The sequence below is a fragment of the Salarias fasciatus genome, chromosome 7 (genome assembly GCF_902148845.1).
Source record: "Salarias fasciatus chromosome 7, fSalaFa1.1, whole genome shotgun sequence".
NCBI lineage: Eukaryota > Metazoa > Chordata > Actinopteri > Blenniiformes > Blenniidae > Salarias > Salarias fasciatus.
The window spans coordinates 15,373,725-15,391,910 of record NC_043751.1 but is presented as its reverse complement, the minus strand read 5'-3'; the positions used below and the strand labels follow the sequence as shown (position 1 = coordinate 15,391,910).

Below are 18,186 nucleotides of genomic sequence, written 5' to 3'. Positions count from 1 at the left end.
TCAGACTGAAATCCTTTCTGCCAGATTGAACCTTTGGGTGAGCCACTTTTTATCCCGAGGGCCGCATGTCTGACAGTCCTGGCATGGACTTTAGGAACAACATTTTAGAGGAAGTCTGTAAAAATGAATGTAAGCCAAAATATAGTAGAGTAACTATTGCTGAACATATCTGAAGAGTTTAGACGGAGGTTTGGATGGATGAAAGGTTAAGGGTCAAGCTGTCTAGACTTTAGAGGAAGTCTGCATAAAATAAATAGTGAAGATGATGTTCCTTTAAGATATCAAAACAGAAGTGTGTGTGTGTGTTTCCTTTTTATTTACTGATGAGGAACTAAACATAAGTGCAAAGAAATCAATGTAGATCAGGCTGTAATTAGAGTTTGCTTCGTGTTAACCCAAGTTAAGCTGTAATACAACTCAGTTTAGAGAAAATCATTTGTCTCAAAACTATGAAGATGGTATTAAAAAAACACATTATAAGCAAATCAAACTGGAATAAATTAAACCAAATGGTGCCATTTTGTCTTGATCAAGACACAAAACAGTGACATAAACCAGTATAATGAAGAAAGAGGCTTGAGATCCTTCCTTGCCTGTGTGATCTGAGTGTGAATTAAAAACAAAAACATGTCATTGAGCGGAATTTGCTCACAGCCCTGACAGCGGCAGTCTCCTCCCCCTCAAGTGGATGTGAAGAGGAGCACACTCCGGGCTGTCTGACATACAGGAAGAAGTTGAATAAGTCTGTTAAAATACATGCACACGCACACTTTTCTTTCTTGGAGGTAAACGCGTCTATTTTGCACTTTTTTTTTTTTTTTTGCGCTTTCCCCCCCGGGTCGCCCGGCTGAAATGTGGGAGTCTGGAGGTGAATGTTGGGGCTGCTGCTGAACTGGAGGCTCTGTAACGTGTGGATCACTTCACCCGAACTGGAGATCACCATTTGTTCTTAAATGGGGAACAATCTGAGCGAGTCTTGAAGCGTCTCCGGAGCGGAAAATGTCAGAACACAGGTCCAGTTTTCTTCACATTGGAGACATCGTGTCTCTGTACGCGGAAGGATCGGTGAATGGCTTCATCAGTACTTTGGGGTATGTTCCTCCTCTCTTCTCGCCCACTTTCGGCGTAGCTTTTTTTTTTTTTTTTTTAATTCCCCTCGCGTGCAGATACTTTCACTTTACTTCACACACAAACTACTTTCAGCTCCTTTTAGTTCACCGTGAAAGCGCTCAGGTCCGGACTGAACGTGAAAACTTGTGGACGAGGGCCCGCGAACTGCTGCTGCCGCCGCGCAGGAAATTCTTCACGTTTTACGCAAATGTAACAGGAATGCAAAGCGGCGTGTAGCCCAGGTACGCTCACTGCGAGCGGACACGCGGGCTCTACTGCCCAAAAAGGCTGGCTTTTAGGCGTCCAGGAGGAGGTGGTGAAGTGAAAACCGTCTTTACCCTCATCTGCTGTTTGCCCAATAAATCATAAAAACCTCTCGTGCTTCTTTCTGCTCTTGTTAAAGATGCTTAAACACCCTGGAACTCCTCAGAAAGGTCATGTCAGTCTGGCACATGTGAAGCCAAGACGTCTGCTCTCATTACGTAATGCTTTCTACCATTCAATAAATGAAGTCCAGTGGTGGAGTTGGACCAGCAGCTTGCACGTTCCGCATGTGCATACCTGAGTTTTGTTTGAGCACTCTGGTTTCCTCCCTCCCTGCGCGTGGAGATGTGAATGGAAATGCGTGCGGTTGTCTGTCTCGACCTGTCCTGCTCCAGCTCCTGATACCCATGATGCAGTTTGGGAGATGGATGGATTGGGATCAGGCCTGGCGCTGGAGGGTCAAAAACCTGCATGTTTTAAATGCCCTCCTCCTCCTCCTCATTGAGGCTTTCTTCAGCTCTTTGTTATCATCTATCATGCATTCCAATCAGGTGTCACCCCCCCAGGGCCACAGTTACACACCCAGATCAGTGATCAGAGCATGTTGTGAAAATGTGATTAAATTAGGGCTTTACAGGCAGTCGTATTTTATGTTAACAATGTTTCAAAATGTGTTTCTTCATGTTTAGATTCCATGGAAACCTTGATTCGTTGTGTCACAAACATCATTGCAAAAAATATTTGGATCACATGGTTTGAACCATATGATTAGTAGGGACGACACAGTTGAATGTAATGTATATAACAATAAATGCTATGATCATTGTGGAAGTTTTAATTTTAATCAGTGTTTGTTAAATAAAAAATAATGAATAACTAGAACACAGAGAAATAAAGTATGCAACATTATACTAGTCATTAAAAAAAACAGTAATTTCATAAAACTGCCAGATACTGAAAGTTTCATTTATGTCAGATAAAAGATCAGAAGCATTTCTTCACAATTTTACAGCCCAAAATAAAAACAAAACACAGCCGTCCTCGTCATGAAAGGGTTAAATGATCAGTTAAGTTTGTGAAACTTTCCATAAATTAGAATCTACAGACTTCAATGGGCAAAAAGTTTTGTTCAGTTTGACGTACTGTGCAGGTGCGATGGAAACTTTCTTTCATTGTGTCATTCTACCCACACTGGCACACACAAAAAAAAAAAAAAAAAAAAAATGACACGGCATGAGTGATTTGTTTAACTGCAGACTTGACTGCACTCAGTGCAAGGTGAAATGCTTCGGTGGCTCCGCCTGCACTCTGGCCTCTGAGCCTGCAAAACTAGTGTGGAAAGATTGCCTGGCCCTGAGGAATGAGTCTGCCCCACCCACCTCTTCTCCCTTTTACCTCGCTCTGTTAACCTCCTCCAGCAAACAGTCATCTCTTATCAGCTGCGGCTATCTTTTCAGCCAATGGTCGCCAGTCTGTTTGTCCTTGGACTTACAAGTTGCTTGAATGCGACGGCGTTCCTGCGCCTGCTGTCCGCAGTGCGCCGTGTTCTCTAAAGGTCGATAATAATGCAAATGCGCGCTGTGGATTTACATTTTTTTAAAATGCAAAAAAGCACAGCAGTGAACGCTCACGCCTCCCGCTGTTGTGAAGCCGGGCGATGAAACTCTTATCAGTTTTTCAATAGCTCACGTAGTCTGACGGCAGCCGTGAGCCTTTTATCAGGAGCTGTGCTGCGCCAGGCCTCGCTGACGTCCAGAGAGCGAGTCTACAGGAACCTCCCTGAGTCACGGCTCCTGTGAGCACAATGTAACCCCGGCTGAACACGGCCGCCCAGGCCCCTGTTTGCTCAGGACAACAATAAATCTGTGAGCTCTTTGCACACCTTGCATTTCAAGTGCTCCAAAACCTGCTGACTTTTATGAGGCCATTTTACATTGACCTTTATTTGATTACTACAAGACTCTATTAAGAATTCAGCAGCCTACAAGTGCATACAGAGTCTCAATAAACACATCTTTAAAACCAGTTATTTGAGTGTTATCTGTAAATGGTCACTTTTCCATAATTTTATGATTGAGCTACAGCTTAACCCATCCAAAGATCCCACTTCAAGGAGGAAGTGTGTGCCTCACTTGGACTGCAGGGCTCCTTTCCTCAGCAGGTTGTAACACGCAACAGACTCTGGTGGCAAAATCTTTCACACACTCTTAAGTTTTCTTCCAGATGAGTCATTCCTCTCCTGCCATTTGTTGCTCCTCTGATAACATCCAACCTGCTGCCTTTCATTACATTCTGTATGTTGTTGTTTTGTTGTTGATGTAGTTTTCTCTCCGTCCAGTCAGTATAAGCAGCAGCTTGCCCGTGTGCATCCTGCTAGATTTATCTGCGGTTCATGTTTAACTTGGTTATAATGTGTCTGTTTGTACACTGACTCTGAGCTCTCAGCAGACTTATAGTTACTTATTTATGAGCTCAGGGGACTTTTGTAGGCGGCCTTCCTGTTTAACCATTTAGCACTTGATAATGCTTCCCCTTTGGGCTCTATTGTTTCTCATTTAGATGTAACTTTGATACAGAGCTTGAGGAAATGACATGCAGCCTGTGGACTGACACCGATGGCATGGATAGGAAGCGGCTGAGCTCACTTGAGCCAGCTTTGTATGAATTGGCGGGATTGTGCATCGCATTATGTTTCCCCTCAGTGGTCGAGATGAATGGATGTGCTTGTGTACCTCAAACAGTGGTGCAGGGGGGATAATGGAGTGGGATGATATAAAGCCTTTTGTGTAGGAATTCATTGCAGCTGCCATAAACTATATTTCGGCTGTTTGAAATTGCAGCGTTTCTCTGAGAGAAAGCCGCCTGAGACTCCAGACAAAGTGTCGGAGCATCTCAACAAATACTGGAGCCACTGGAGCTGAAATTTCTCAGTTGGCAAAAGCCTCGTACTGCCAGGGCCAGACTGAATTCCTGATAAAAAATAATCAGCGCACAAGTTTCATTCAACATTTTACCTCAAATGTATATCCTCTTCAAACTGCAAACAGCCTCAGCAACAAATGATCTCATCAGTCAGAGTGGAAAATACATGAAGGTACTTCAGAACAGAGTGCGTGCCTCCTCGATCATTTACACGGTTTAGGTATTCTGCCCGTGAACTTGCCATTGCTTTGCCTGCTTTTTCTTCTTCTGTGATTCCTCTAAGTCGTGGGCTCTCTGCCGTTCCAGCTCCTGCCAACTCCTCCGGTCTCAGCTCCCTCTTTCACTCTCTGCTTACTTAATGTGATGAATTGAGGGCTTCGGCTAAAAGATACAAGTGTTTTTTTTTTTCCTAAAGTGATTGTCTTAAACAGGGGATGGTCATTTATGGTCTGTTATAAATCAACTGCAGGTCTAATTCAGTCCAAGTTTATATAAAATCAAACATAATGGAATCAGATAATCTTTATCTGAATGGCTAACCTATTAGGCTAAGCTAAATGGCTAAACTATTGTATTAGTTGACAGATTCGTAGTTGCTTTATCAAGCTATTTCATCAATATTGTTATTGGCTCCTTAAACGGCAGTTTTTCCTGAGTTATCTTCATCATCAGCCTCATAATTTCACCCTGTACTTGCCAAACGTGTCCGGCCTAAAGCGACTGGACGCGGCGAAGGAAACTCTCCAGTGTGTCAAACACTGAGCTGCTCCTGAAGGCGGAGAGGGAAGCTCCCGGTCAACTGGATGCCACCGTCTGAGTATCCTCTTATCAACTCTGCACAGAAACCTCGTGGTTTCCTCTGGTAGCAGGCAGCAGCCCTGTGCTTTAGTAATCCTGATGACTTGGCGTTGTGGCCACTTCTTCCATGACAAACACACAGAGCTCACTGCGAATGGCTTTCATTTTATGTTTCACACATGTTGTGCCCTGTTTTGATATTTCTGCTGTGCTGTGTGCAGCCAACAGAAGGGAAACAGCATTTTGATAGTTAGGTAAAATTAAGTACCGGTCTCCGTCCGTTCAGTCATTCTTCATGATGCGGTCCGTCACGGTGCTGTATTGTCGAATTATTGGTTCTCCATCAACACTGTGTGTGTCAGCCTAGGGACTGATTTACTACACACACTGCACCGTTATTTGGGAGAAGAGGTGCTAAAATCTTGACATTAGTTCTTGTTTAAAAGCTAACACAGGGACTTTACAAAGTCACTAACATAAATTTTACGAATATATAACTTTTATTTGTAACAATGCAGTGATCACGCCATCAGTAAGGTCCTTAAAAAGCCCAGTGAAGAGCTCATCATTGCAATCGGGCGGGTCAGAAGACTCCTGAAAGGCCAGAGGACCGTGGTTACCGTGGTTGGAGACTCCTGGTGTAGTGGAAGAACTTTAAACAGATGGATGAGGTGGTGAACTGAGGCACTTTGCTTGATTTGTCTACCAAACCTCTTCAAGGTGTTGGTGAGCTCATTTAAATAGCTGGTCACAGTGGTTTAATGTTCAACTGCACGTATTTGCATGGGTAATACAACATAATAGACTCCAGTGAGTGTATCTAAAGCTGCATCTTTAAAAAGACTGATGTACCTGTGACTGTCCTACGTTAACAAATAACCAACACTTGGATTCATTCTGATTGTTTTTTTTTTTTTTTTTAATTTTTCAAAGATTTTTAAGTATCGTTATTAAAAAATGTCAACAAGGTGTGTGTGTGTGTGTGTGTCTTCTTTTTTGCGCCTAAATTGTAGCGACAGCGTGTGTGTGCACCTGAACATAAACACCATACAAAATGTACATTTTAAAGTTATTGATGGATTTCTGGATTTCTGTCTTGTCTTTCAGGCTTGTTGATGACAGGTGTGTGGTTCAACCCGATGCCGGAGACCTCGCCAATCCGCCCAAAAAGTTCAGAGGTCTGTTGGGTTCCACACACACACACACACACGCACACACACACACGCTCAGTCTTGTATTTCTATCCTTGTGGGGACCGTCCATTGACTCCCATTCATGTCTAGCCCCTAACCCTGACCCTTACCCTAACCCTAACCCACACCACAATAAAGCCTAACCCTAAAGAAATGTTTTTGCACTTTTACTTTTTTCAGTAACAACAACATGGTCAAGAAAACACTGTTTCTCCTACTTAGGACCGGAAAAAGGTCCCCACAAGGCACGTCGTTCCACGTTTTGCTATCCTTGTGGGGACATTTGGCCCCAACAAGGATAGAAATACAAGAACGCACACACACACACACACGCACACACACACGCGCACACACACACACACTGAGGTTTTGGAAAAGCTTACATGGGTTTAAGTGACTCTGCAGGCATCTGGTGGATAAATAACCATTAACCTCAATGTGTTGTTTCACCACATTAAAACCTCTGAGTGGATTTTGGTGGAAGTTAAGAGAGTAATTCCTGTGAGCCTGAATGAGTTTTCTGCTTCGCAGATTGCCTCTTCAAGGTGTGTCCCATGAACAGATACTCAGCCCAGAAGCAGTTCTGGAAGGCCAAACAAGGAAAACAAGGAAACAACAACACACAAGGAGAGCTCTTTAAAAAGTTACAGGTAACCCCCCCCCCCCTTTTTTTTCTTCTGCTACCTGGTGTTCATTTTGAGTATTTTGAGAGAACTGACATTGCTCTGTTTAATTTCCCAGCATGCAGCTGAACTGGAGCAGAAGCAAAATGAGTCAGAGAACAAGAAGCTCCTCGGAGAAGTCGTCAAATACAGTAATGTCATCCAGGTAAACACTGGCGCTCCACAGAAACCCGTCACGTGAGATAATCCAAGGACTTGTCTCTCGCTTCCTGTTTACTGAGGTTGTGTTGCTGTTTTCCAGCCCCTGATACCGATCAGGAGCAATGGCAGTGTTGGGTTTCATTGATTGCCGAAGTCTTTCTTTCTCTCAAAGTGGAATTGTATTTAATGACTGTTGTCAAATATGCTGAAGGCAGCGGCCACTGTTCTGCTGCCGGAGTAAGATCAGCTTATCAAGAGTCAGTTTTCTAGGATCGACCTGAAACAGAGATGCTGCTCTTATTTTTGGCTCTCTGGACTTGAACTCAGAAAATTCTTTTATGAGAAAACAGTGCTAACCACTGCACACCTCAGTACCTGATAGACACTGTTTACGGATTCACTCTCTCAACATCCTGATCTTTCTGTCCCAGCTCCTGCACATAAAAAGTAACAAGTACCTGACGGTAAACAAGCGCCTCCCTGCTCTGCTGGAGAAGAACGCCATGCGCGTTTCGCTGGACGCTGCTGGGAACGAGGGCTCCTGGTTCAACATCCAGCCCTTCTGGAAGCTCCGGAGCGAAGGAGATAATGTAGGTTTCTGTCCGCTTGGCGTCGCCGGCGCGTAAACATGAAGCAGTTAATCAATAACAGCTTGTTTCTTCAGTTCATTGTTTGTCCTGTCCCAGTAACATTTGTGATTTGTCCCTCTCCTTTGGCTTTAGCGTCCTATGGTTAAAGGTATTGCTTTTGATTGTGCTTGGTGTTTAAAGCTGAACGCACACTGTCATGGAAAAGCATGGTTTTAACACTCTTTCACGTGCATGTAGACCATTACAACCACTCAGTTATGACTGTTTTTGTTTCCGCCGATGTGTTTCACCGACGCCGGTTGAAATGTTCGGAACAGGAACGTGACATGAGCCACCTGTTTCAGAGAGAGGCCACAGTATGCTTGTTGTTTGACTGCTGAAGAAAGTGACGATAGAAAAGGCTGCATTAGAGCGCATGTGAAATGCAATGATGTCTTCCCATACCTTTTTGTGTGTTCGTTCATATCCTCTCAGCGATATGAACAAGCCTGTTTCCTGTGGACCCGCTCAGCCTCTCTCTGTGTGTTTCAGTTCGCAAATATCGAAACACAAACAGGGACAAAAAAAAAAAAAAAAAAAAAAAAAAAGGATCTTTGCATGGATGAATTTGTACAGCCTGTTAAATTAATTTAAATGAAGCTGAAGTTGAAAGCGTGTGTTATCTACTGCAATTTATTTTGATTTCCAGGTGGTGGTTGGAGACAAAGTGGTGCTGATGCCGGTGAACGCCGGACAGCCGCTTCACGCCAGCAACATCGAGCTGTTAGACAACCTCGGCTGCAAAGAGGTTGGTAAAAAGCCCGGTGTGGGGGCTCTCATCCCTGGGGTTTTTTTCTTTTTTTTTTTTCCTTTCAGTTTTTAAAATGAAATAAGTGGAGCGTGAACCTCGGCTAGATCTCTAAAAGTTTGAAAATCTCTACTCCAGTGTAATTGTCCTTTTCTGGCTGCTTCATCCTGCAGGTTAATGCTGTGAGCTGTAACACCAGCTGGAAGGTCACTCTGTTCATGAAGTTTAGCGACTACAGGGACGACGTTTTAAAAGGGGTATACAGTTTTATCCTCTTTAATTTAGTGTATTTGGTCAGTGACGTGAGTGTTGATGCACTGGCTGGATGTTTTGTGTGCGGTCCTGTGTCAGGGGGACGTGGTGAGACTGTTCCATGCCGAGCAGGAGAAGTTTCTGACCTGTGATGAGTACAAGGCGCTGCAGCACGTCTTCCTGAGAACCACACTGAGGCAGTCTGCCACCTCCGCCACCAGCTCCAAAGCTCTCTGGGAGATTGAGGTAAACGTTCATTCTTAGGAACTTTAATAAAGTGAGTCTACAATTTTATTTTTTTTGATAAAAATAATCAGCAGGTGTTTATGAGACAGGAGTGCTGTGGTCGACCTTTAGCTTCTCACAGACGTAGGATCTTGAGGACGGGTGGAAACAGTGACACAGGCACATTTAGTAACAACCAGCCAAATACCACAAAGTGAAGATCTTACTCACCGCAGATACACTTTTCTCAACTCGGTCCGCGCGAACAAACGACTCACTGTTCGTCAGTTGTGTCATAATTCGGGACCATTTCTCATGAATTTCGGCCTCAGTTTCCCCATCGAGCACAATATCTTCTTTGTGAGCCTGTCCATTGTGCTGCATGTTCCTCTTTATCAGTGTTCTAAATTAAAGGCCCTGTTGTAACTCTTCTGTTTGTGCGAGAATGTTCCCTTGTTACTGGATCAGTTGTTGAGCCAGTGAGACACACACACATTTCTGTTTTGCTTAAACATACATTAGAGATGACTTTTCTCCTGATTCAAACTAACACTGCGGTGAAGATTTTGAAAACATTGTTTTTCAATCAACATAGTTTGATTTGTGAACAACGTGTAAGTGGAAAACATTTTGAAGACTGGACTTAATGGTATAGAATTAAGTGAAATGTAACTTTCTGAAACTAAATGTTAAGTGTTTGATAAAAGTCCCAGATTCTACAAACCTGATCTGCTCAGACAGCGCGTTTCAAAAGCCGAGGGGCCCCGCTAGCGAAAGCTTGAGTCTCGACTTATAAAGATCTAGGAGGGCCCCACCTGAGGATCGGCGGCGGCACACAGGCTCACGTGGAGGCACCATCTCTGAAATGTATGAAAAGCCAAACCCCGGAAGGTTTTAAAAGTGATAAGTGAAATTTTAAAGTCAAATGTAAAACATGCCGAGAGCCAGTTTTAAGACAAAAAAGTTGGAGTTTGGATGTTTTGCACCAATTTGCAGGTTAGTTTTGTTGAATGTGTTGTAATTTTTACGCAGACGTGAAGAGTGTATTAAAAGTCCTTCCACGCCAGCACAGACGGACACTGAAACACATTGCAGGAGATAAACATCACAAACCCTGGATTTCCATTGGTTTTTCTGGGTGTTTAAAGCTTCTTTCTTTGTGTCCTGGCGGCAGGTCGTGCACTACGACCCCTGCAGGGGCGGCGCCGGTCAGTGGAACAGTTTGTTCCGCTTCAAGCACCTGGCGACTGGGAACTACCTCGCAGCTGAGGTGAATATACATTTTTCAGCGTGTGTGAGACTTTCCGTTCAGCGTGGGATTCCACCAAAGTCGGCATGCAGCACCAATCACACGGTCTTTTAAGTTGCAGTTTCAGGATCAACGCAGTTAACAGAGGTTTTGGTGATGTGCTGTAGGTGGCAGTGTTCCCATTGTTATAGCCACGAGCGGCGGCTCTCTCCTGCCGGATTGTCTGGACTGGGTGATTGTGGGGATAATGATAGGGCTGCCAGCAGAGATTTGTGGACCTGAGGCCACTGTCTGGTCACTTTCCCTGCAGGTGAATCCTGAGTTCAAGCAGAACACGATGGAGTCCAAGGGGGAGGTGAGTCAGTCAAACAAACACACTTTACCTGCACAGTCGCACCAACCTGACCACAGACTGTCACACTGGCCACCACTGACAGATTTATGTCATTATTTTGTGCACCGGGTTGATCATTACAATTCAGGACACTGTCAGTATTGCGGACTTCAAGAATGTGTTTTTTAACGCTGCTAAAGGGTGAGATTGCTTTTGATGGGAAGAGAAAATTCGTTCATAATCAGTAGAGAAATTGAGAGAGTTTGGGTGGAAAGAACAATTATCCCAGCGGTAATAAATTCCAACTTCATGCTTTTTGTTTGTCTCCTCATCCTTTAGTTATGCAATACCGCCGGTTCGTCTCTTCCTGCGCTCGCAGCAGACACGTATGCTCACCAAGTCTGCCAAACTCCGAATCTATATCCAGACATTTCTCCCAGCTCTCAGCTACCTTGCACATTTGTATTCCGGCAATGCAAGGAACATGCACACAAACTCTCCCAGCCTCACACATCCACACACACACACACACACACACACACACACACACACACTCATACTCACACACTCTTTCTCATGCACATGCTGAATTTCAGACACACAGGGGGCTCCTTACATAACGTCTGGGTGTGCGGTGGGGGGGTGGGGGTGCCCTGCAAGAGGGGATGGGGGGGAGGCAGACGTGCTGTCTGCTCTGCTCCGCTCGCCTGTGCTAAGCTGGTGGGGTGAGTCACCAGCAGAGCGAGGGTGGGGGGTGGTGGGGGAGTGGGAGGATGGAGGAGCTGAGGCATGGAGGCAGCTCTGGGGAGCTTCCCATTGACATGCAGAGAACAGTGGGAGAGATTAACCCTCGCCATTATGGGCTGCATCTGCACGCCGGAGCAGCCTACGTACCGCAGTGTGCGTCGCCGCCTCCCCGTGTAATTTGATACCTCATTAACGTAAGAAGCTGTGACAGTATAGTTTGGCTCGCATCCGTCTGTCCTCAATTACACATCTGCATCCATCAGTTTTCATCAACAGCGGGGCTTATTTATCTGCATTTTACACATTTACGTTTATTTTGTTACCGCAGTGCAGTCGCCAAGCAGGATGAACTGAAATATCTCAAGATGCATTAATGTCACTCATGACGGCGGCCTTGACAGGTCACATTCCTTTGTTAAACTGTACGCTGCGCAAGCGGAGGAAACAAAGTGTTTACTGTTCCTCGCAGTTCCCGCTGTCTCTTCCATAAAGCGGTTGCAAACAGTAGACTGCACATATATTATTTTATGGCAAGATTCTTCCTCCCAGCCAGTTTCAACAGAGGTGCATTAAAAGTAGACAGTAGCATATGTGAAGGAAATTCTTTGGCTTTAACATTCAGCAGATATATTTTTAACTGCAGTCCATCGCAAGAGGGTCTATTATGAGGTATAAGAAAGAGGAAAAACATGATGAAATGCTGGCCTGCGGTTGAATGATGGTCATTGATGATGCACATGAACGATGGCACATTTGAACTCGGTATCAAATGAAATGATTGCAAACAACCACATTACTGTGTTTTGTTTTAAGATGTCAAATGGATTTTGATTTAAACTGTAGGCATGTAGTTCATAATAACGTCAGTAATAAAGTCACATTAAATTAAATTAGCTACCATAATTTGCATTAGTTCTTGTGTTAAATGTATCGAGTGCTTATTTGATCTGCTGGTGTGAGGATGAATTTTTTTCGGCTCACTCACGATTATAAAAGTTGTCCATCCCTGCTCTAAATGCTAAATGGACTTCACTTATATGGTCCATGAAAGTCAGAAATTGTGTCACTTTGGACCTTGTATTGACGAGGTCTCTGCTGTAGCACATAGATCACAGTGCAGGGGTTGTAATGTGACAGATCGTATATTATTTTGCAACTCTGTAGCCAGGTTATGACGCCATTTTTCTCTTCAGGGGTGGGGCGGCGGTGTTGTAATCTGTCTTCAGCCGTTTTCACTGGAAAGGAAATCAGTGGGACAGGACGTCAAACCAGTTTACTCAATAAGTCAGACAATCTGAAAGCATCCAGCTCATTATCCAGTTTCAAGAAAATTTTATAGAAGAAGATATTGAATTATTTACAGTAGAATTACAGTCATTATTCTAAGTTCTTCAAGCGGCATTTAGGGGACATTTGCATCTGGTTAAAGTTCATCGATTGACACAGTTTTGATCAAAGTTTTGTTATAAACTGTCTTGAATGTACAATGGATGTAAAATGTTGTGTTCATTGTGTCTGACGATTAATAAGTGCCTAAGATTACAAACTGTATAGTCTAACTTCTGTATGTCGTGTGTGTGTGTGTGCGTGACTGCCCTCTGCAGATCGACACCGATACTGTGTTCACCAAGAGGAAGCATCAAGCAGCAGAGAAGATTGCCTTTACGCTGGTTTCTGTTCCCCATGGGAGTGACATTTCCTCTCTGTTTGAGCTGGACGCCACCACTCTGCAGCGGGCCGACTGTCTCGTGCCCAGGTCAGTCACTCACCCGAGGGAAGCAGGTGAAAACGAGTTACTTTTGCCCGAGATGTAATCAGAGGAGCCGTCTTTCGGCCAGATTTCACCTCAAAGTTGGATTTTAAGAGAAAAAGGTTTAAAAAAAATTAAAAATTTAAAGAGACAGCTGTAGATCACCTTTCTATTGGTGCTTATAGTGTAGAGAACGTAAATAACAACTCATCATGTAGTGAATCGTACTGGGATTGTGTTATCCCGAAGCCATGCAGACGGGCTTGTCAGAAAATATAATTTATACTGTGATGCATGGCTAATTGTTTTACCAATATACCGGTAGTTGGTTTTTAGTACAGTAGAAACTGCAAGATCGCAGCTCCGAGTCATAACGCCGTGAAATTGGTTTGTCCTGCACTTTCTCAGAAACTCCTACGTGAGGCTCCGGCACCTGTGCACCAACACCTGGGTGACCAGCACCAACGTCCCCATCGATGCAGAGGAGGAGCGCCCGGTCATGCTGAAGGTCCGTCCATCGGCACACGTGCACTAAAGTAAAGAGAATGCATACGATCCCTCAAGCGCCAGTATTTCTTCTTGCTTTTTGCAAAAACAGATTGGCACCTGTCCCGCTAAAGAGGACAAAGAAGCCTTTGCTATTGTGTCGGTTCCGCTGTCGGAAGTCAGAGACTTGGACTTTGCCAACGATGCCAGCAAAGTCCTGGAGTCCACCGTGAAGAAGCTGCAGTACGCCAACATCACCCAGAACGAGAGGAGGTACGTGATGAGCCCCTTTCATCGTCGCGCCTTTCACACCGGATGAAGCACGTGTCCTGCGATTCCAGATGACTTCTTCCCCCCCCCCCCCCCCCCCCCCCCCCCCCCTGCATTGATTTCAGGTTTGTTACGAAGCTTTTGGAGGACCTGGTTTTCTTTGTGTGCGTGGTGCCAAACAACGGACAGGATGTTCTCTCTGTGGCCACTTCCACGCCCAACCGGGAGAGGCAGAAACTCATGAGGGAACAAAACATCCTGGCCCAGGTCAGCGCCGCAAACACAACAACCTGGGAATTATTCAACTTTATCTACAGTTATTTCAAAGAACACGGCGCACTATTAATGTGAATACTTTACACTTGCACCAAAAACACACTCTTCACTTGAGAAGTACTTAAACTTCTATAAAGAAATACTTTTGGTAGAAGTAACAACTCATTTACTTTTGTAAAAGGGAAAAAAAAATTCCTTGAAGTACAAACTAAATATAAAATATTTTAAGCTTGAGTTTATTCTTTTTATGAAGCGTGTTTGTTTCTGAGTGGCCGTTAGAGGAGTCACATGGGACTGAGCTGTATGCTGTTTATCAATTTGTGTACAAACAGATTCATCATTAGCATTGCGTACGGGCCGATCACAATTAAACTTGTTTCGTGCTGCAAAAAACTGAGTTGTCCAGATACTGAGGAGGTTGTTGAGAAGGCAAACAATAGATTATGCTTATGTTTACTTATTTACTTTCATCTTACCAAAGCTTTTACCTTATTCATTTGTATTTTTAGGCTATATTTAATCTCTTCGTTTCACTGTTTTTCATAATAATCACTTTATTTTAATGTATTTCATTTATTCCCTTGCAAAGCACTGTGAATATCCTTGTGTCTGAATGGTGCAATGTACAGTGAATAAATTTGTCCTTTCCTTGTTAAATAGCATTGAATCAGACTTTGAATTATTTTCTAAATTTAACAAAAGAAAAGTGACAAAAAAAAACAGGCAAACCCCGACTGGACTCTCTATAAATAATATAATTTATCCTTGTAATATCAGAAATAAATAAATGTAAATATGAATATATTATTATAAATACAATAAAAACACTTTATTTTGTAAGAATTTATTTTTATTTTGAATATGGGAAAGGAAGTCAATGAGAAGTATCAGTTCAACTCCATTAGCTGTTCTGAGACAATAAAAAAGGGAAAAGTGCACATGTTTTGGTTCAAATGTAACAAAAATATGAAGTCATCACAAAAAAAACCTCAGAATGGCATATCTTTGGCCTTCCCATTGGATAAATGCCTTTGTCCCCGGTTTATAGTCAGCATTGCGTGTTTGCTCCTGTTCCCTCAGATATTTGGCATCCTGAAGGCTCCCTTTACAGACCACGGCGACGGCCCCATGCTGAGGCTGGAGGATTTGGGAGACCAGCGCTACGCCAACTTCAAGTACATGCTGAGACTCTGCTACAGAGTGCTGCGGCACTCCCAACAGGACTATCGCAAGAACCAGGCACGTCGTCGGCTTTGACAAGTGTAATATCGAGCGCTCATGGAGCTGTCGTCAACCTCATTAGCATGCTCATTATCAAGAAAATGTGAGGTATCAATACAGATTCTGCCAGACAGTGTGGGAAAAATCTATTGAGGGCGTCCACCTGCTGCAGAGATGCTGCTAATCAGGAAGAAAAAGTGGTTTTTAAACGGCCTTAATCGATTAGTGGATCAACAGACGCCAATAATTGAGGCTTAGTAATGAAAAGAAACGTGCATATTTTTATAATGACTTAAAAAAATGCTTTTTGTCGCACCTGACATGTTAGGTTATATAATCAAGTGGGCACAGTAAATACTGGATGCATTCACAGTGGCTAATTTTAGGCCATGAAAATTCATTCAAGCGTTCGCAGGTCTCCAGCTTAAGTCGGATTGTGGGACAGCTGCTCAACAGAAGTGAGTCTGCCGCCGTGCGGCAATAGCTTACAAAGTGGCTGATATTTTGGGACTTTGGATTTGGCTCAGTTTGTCGGGAAAATTAAAAATGTTGTTACGTTTGGCCCTCCTCTGTGGTGACCTTCGGCGAGGATGCAGCTCTGGCTCAGTGTGCCAGTCCCGGCCCAACTGTTACAGCTGCACAAATCTGCAACTTACGTCTTCAGCAATTCTCAGAACGCAAAAAAAAAAAAAAATCTCTCAATAATTGAGTAAAAGAATCCTCTTTCTTGATACTGATTAAGAAATCTGACTGAACCATGCACAGCATCACCTGCAGTTTGATCTGTTTAAAGTGTGCTCATTATTTTTGACATTAGAAAATCTGATCACAAAGTCGGCCGTCAGATCTTCCAGTAGAACCGAAAACCCTTGATGACAACAGCCTCCTTTTTTAGCCCTTAAAAACCACAAATAGCTCATTAATGGTGGCTGTCAACAGACTGCTGCCTCTCAGGACTAACTGTAGCTAAATGTTTAAAAATGATGTGTTATCTTGTTTATCTTTTGTTCTCGCCTTAACTTCACCACCGTGCACACCACCGGTGTTTACAAAGTCCCGTTTTCTTCCCCACGTAGGAGTATATCGCCAAAAAGTTCTCGATCATGCAGTCTCAGATTGGATATGAGATTCTGGCTGAAGACACGATCACCGCTCTGCTGCACAACAACCGCAAGCTGCTGGAGAAACACATCACGGCCAGAGAGATCGAGACCTTTGTGAGCTTGTTGAGGCGCAACAGAGAACCTAGGTCAGACACGTACACCTCCCAAATGCTGAATGTGCCCCGGAGAAAACGCAGATTCATTTACGGAGCAGGAAATTGGTGCTATCGGCAAAACTTCACTCTATTGTCATATTTTCCAGGGTTGCGTGAGGGCGCATCGTCTTAAATGTATATTCATTGAAACGCTGTCTGCGTGTGTGGAGTGTTGTTAATTCATGTGTGGTCCTCTTCCTCAGATTCCTGGATTATCTTTCTGATCTCTGTGTGTCAAACAAGACTGCCATCCCCGTCACACAGGAGCTTATCTGTAAATATATGCTGAATCCCATCAATGCAGACATCCTCATCCAGACCAAGTGAGTCACACTGTGTTGGTGTCTCTATTTAAAACGCGCTGCTCGATCCTGCCACATTTCAAGACGCTCGTTTTTAAACATGGTCACACATGCACGAACCCTCCTCAGCGGGAGGGCTGTGTCCTCCGGTGAATTCGCCTCTTGTGAAACGGCAGCAGAGATTAATACGTGAGCTTTTATTCCCCCTTGTTTGTGTCACCCCTCCCTCCCAAGACTGATCGCGAACACAGAGACCACCCTGGAGTCCTCGCTGATGCAGGAGGAGGTGGAGGAGGAGGAGGTCTGGCTCTACTGGATTGACAGTCACAAGGAGCCCCACGGCAAATCCATCCGCCACCTGGCGCAGGACGCTAAGGGCAACCACAAGATGGATGCAGACATCATCACTTACTACAGGTGACAGGGCGGTTATCCCTTTACTTCCCCCCAGCGAGCCGTTTCCCCCGCTCTCCCATAAATAACTGATAGAAGCCTCCAGAAGCCAACGCTTCCTCCTTTCTCACTGCACCTCCTCTGCAGGTACCAGCTCAACCTGTTTGCCAAAATGTGTCTGGACCGGCAGTACTTAGCCATAAACCAGATCTCCAGTCAGCTCCCCGTGGATCTCATCCTGCGCTGCATGTTCGACGACTGCCTGCCCTACAACCTCCGGGCCTCCTTCTGCCGCCTCATGCTGCACATGCATGTGGACCGAGACCCGCAGGAGTCTGTGGTCCCCGTGCGCTACGCCCGCCTCTGGACCGAGATCCCGTCCAAGATCTCCATCAACGAGTGAGAATCTACCTGAGAGACAGAGTGTTATAAAATACAGACACGGACCTGAGTCACCACATGCAGATTTGCTGTTTTCTGCAGGTTTGAGTATGAGTCAACAGACAGCTCAAGAGACGAGATGAAGAGGAAATTTGCCCCCACGATGGAGTTCGTGGAAGAGTACCTTAAAGACGTGGTCAGCCAGCCCTTCCCGTTTGGAGACAAAGATAAAAATGAACTCACACTAGAGGTAAAGCAGACCGATGCTCTCTGGTGTATAACTCGCTGGCTCTCTGTGATCTCTGGTTTTAAACATTGAAAGTCGAAATTTGCGCTTTATTTTTCTCCTCAAGGTGGTGAATTTGGCGAGAAACCTGGTTTACTTCGGTTTCTACAGCTTCAGCGAGCTGCTGCGTCTCACTCGCACCCTGCTGGCCATCCTGGATATCGTCCAGCACCCGCTCACCTTCATGCACAAGCTCAACAAAGGCCCCGAAGCAGGTCAGCGCACACCAAGAATAATAGCGCATGTAATTATGTTTAAAAGTAAAGTT

At 44.4% G+C, this 18,186-nt stretch overlaps 1 protein-coding gene across 1 annotated transcript in view; it reads left to right on the top strand.

Moving 5' to 3' along the window:
* Positions 1-839: 839 nt before the first annotated feature.
* The window catches only part of itpr2 (inositol 1,4,5-trisphosphate receptor, type 2), a 55,428-nt gene continuing 38,081 nt past the window's right edge, over positions 840-18,186 (top strand). Inside the window, exons 1-21 of the mRNA XM_030095540.1 lie at positions 840-1,091; positions 6,202-6,272; positions 6,819-6,937; positions 7,029-7,115; positions 7,543-7,701; positions 8,390-8,488; positions 8,662-8,745; positions 8,840-8,986; positions 10,140-10,235; positions 10,525-10,569; positions 12,900-13,051; positions 13,454-13,553; positions 13,644-13,804; positions 13,927-14,068; positions 15,158-15,316; positions 16,375-16,547; positions 16,760-16,879; positions 17,093-17,275; positions 17,399-17,650; positions 17,735-17,882; positions 17,986-18,133. Of these exons, the coding sequence (XP_029951400.1) occupies positions 1,000-1,091; positions 6,202-6,272; positions 6,819-6,937; positions 7,029-7,115; positions 7,543-7,701; positions 8,390-8,488; positions 8,662-8,745; positions 8,840-8,986; positions 10,140-10,235; positions 10,525-10,569; positions 12,900-13,051; positions 13,454-13,553; positions 13,644-13,804; positions 13,927-14,068; positions 15,158-15,316; positions 16,375-16,547; positions 16,760-16,879; positions 17,093-17,275; positions 17,399-17,650; positions 17,735-17,882; positions 17,986-18,133 (2,737 nt within the window). The 5' untranslated portion in view covers positions 840-999. The remainder of the gene's footprint in view (positions 1,092-6,201; positions 6,273-6,818; positions 6,938-7,028; positions 7,116-7,542; positions 7,702-8,389; positions 8,489-8,661; positions 8,746-8,839; positions 8,987-10,139; positions 10,236-10,524; positions 10,570-12,899; positions 13,052-13,453; positions 13,554-13,643; positions 13,805-13,926; positions 14,069-15,157; positions 15,317-16,374; positions 16,548-16,759; positions 16,880-17,092; positions 17,276-17,398; positions 17,651-17,734; positions 17,883-17,985; positions 18,134-18,186) is intronic.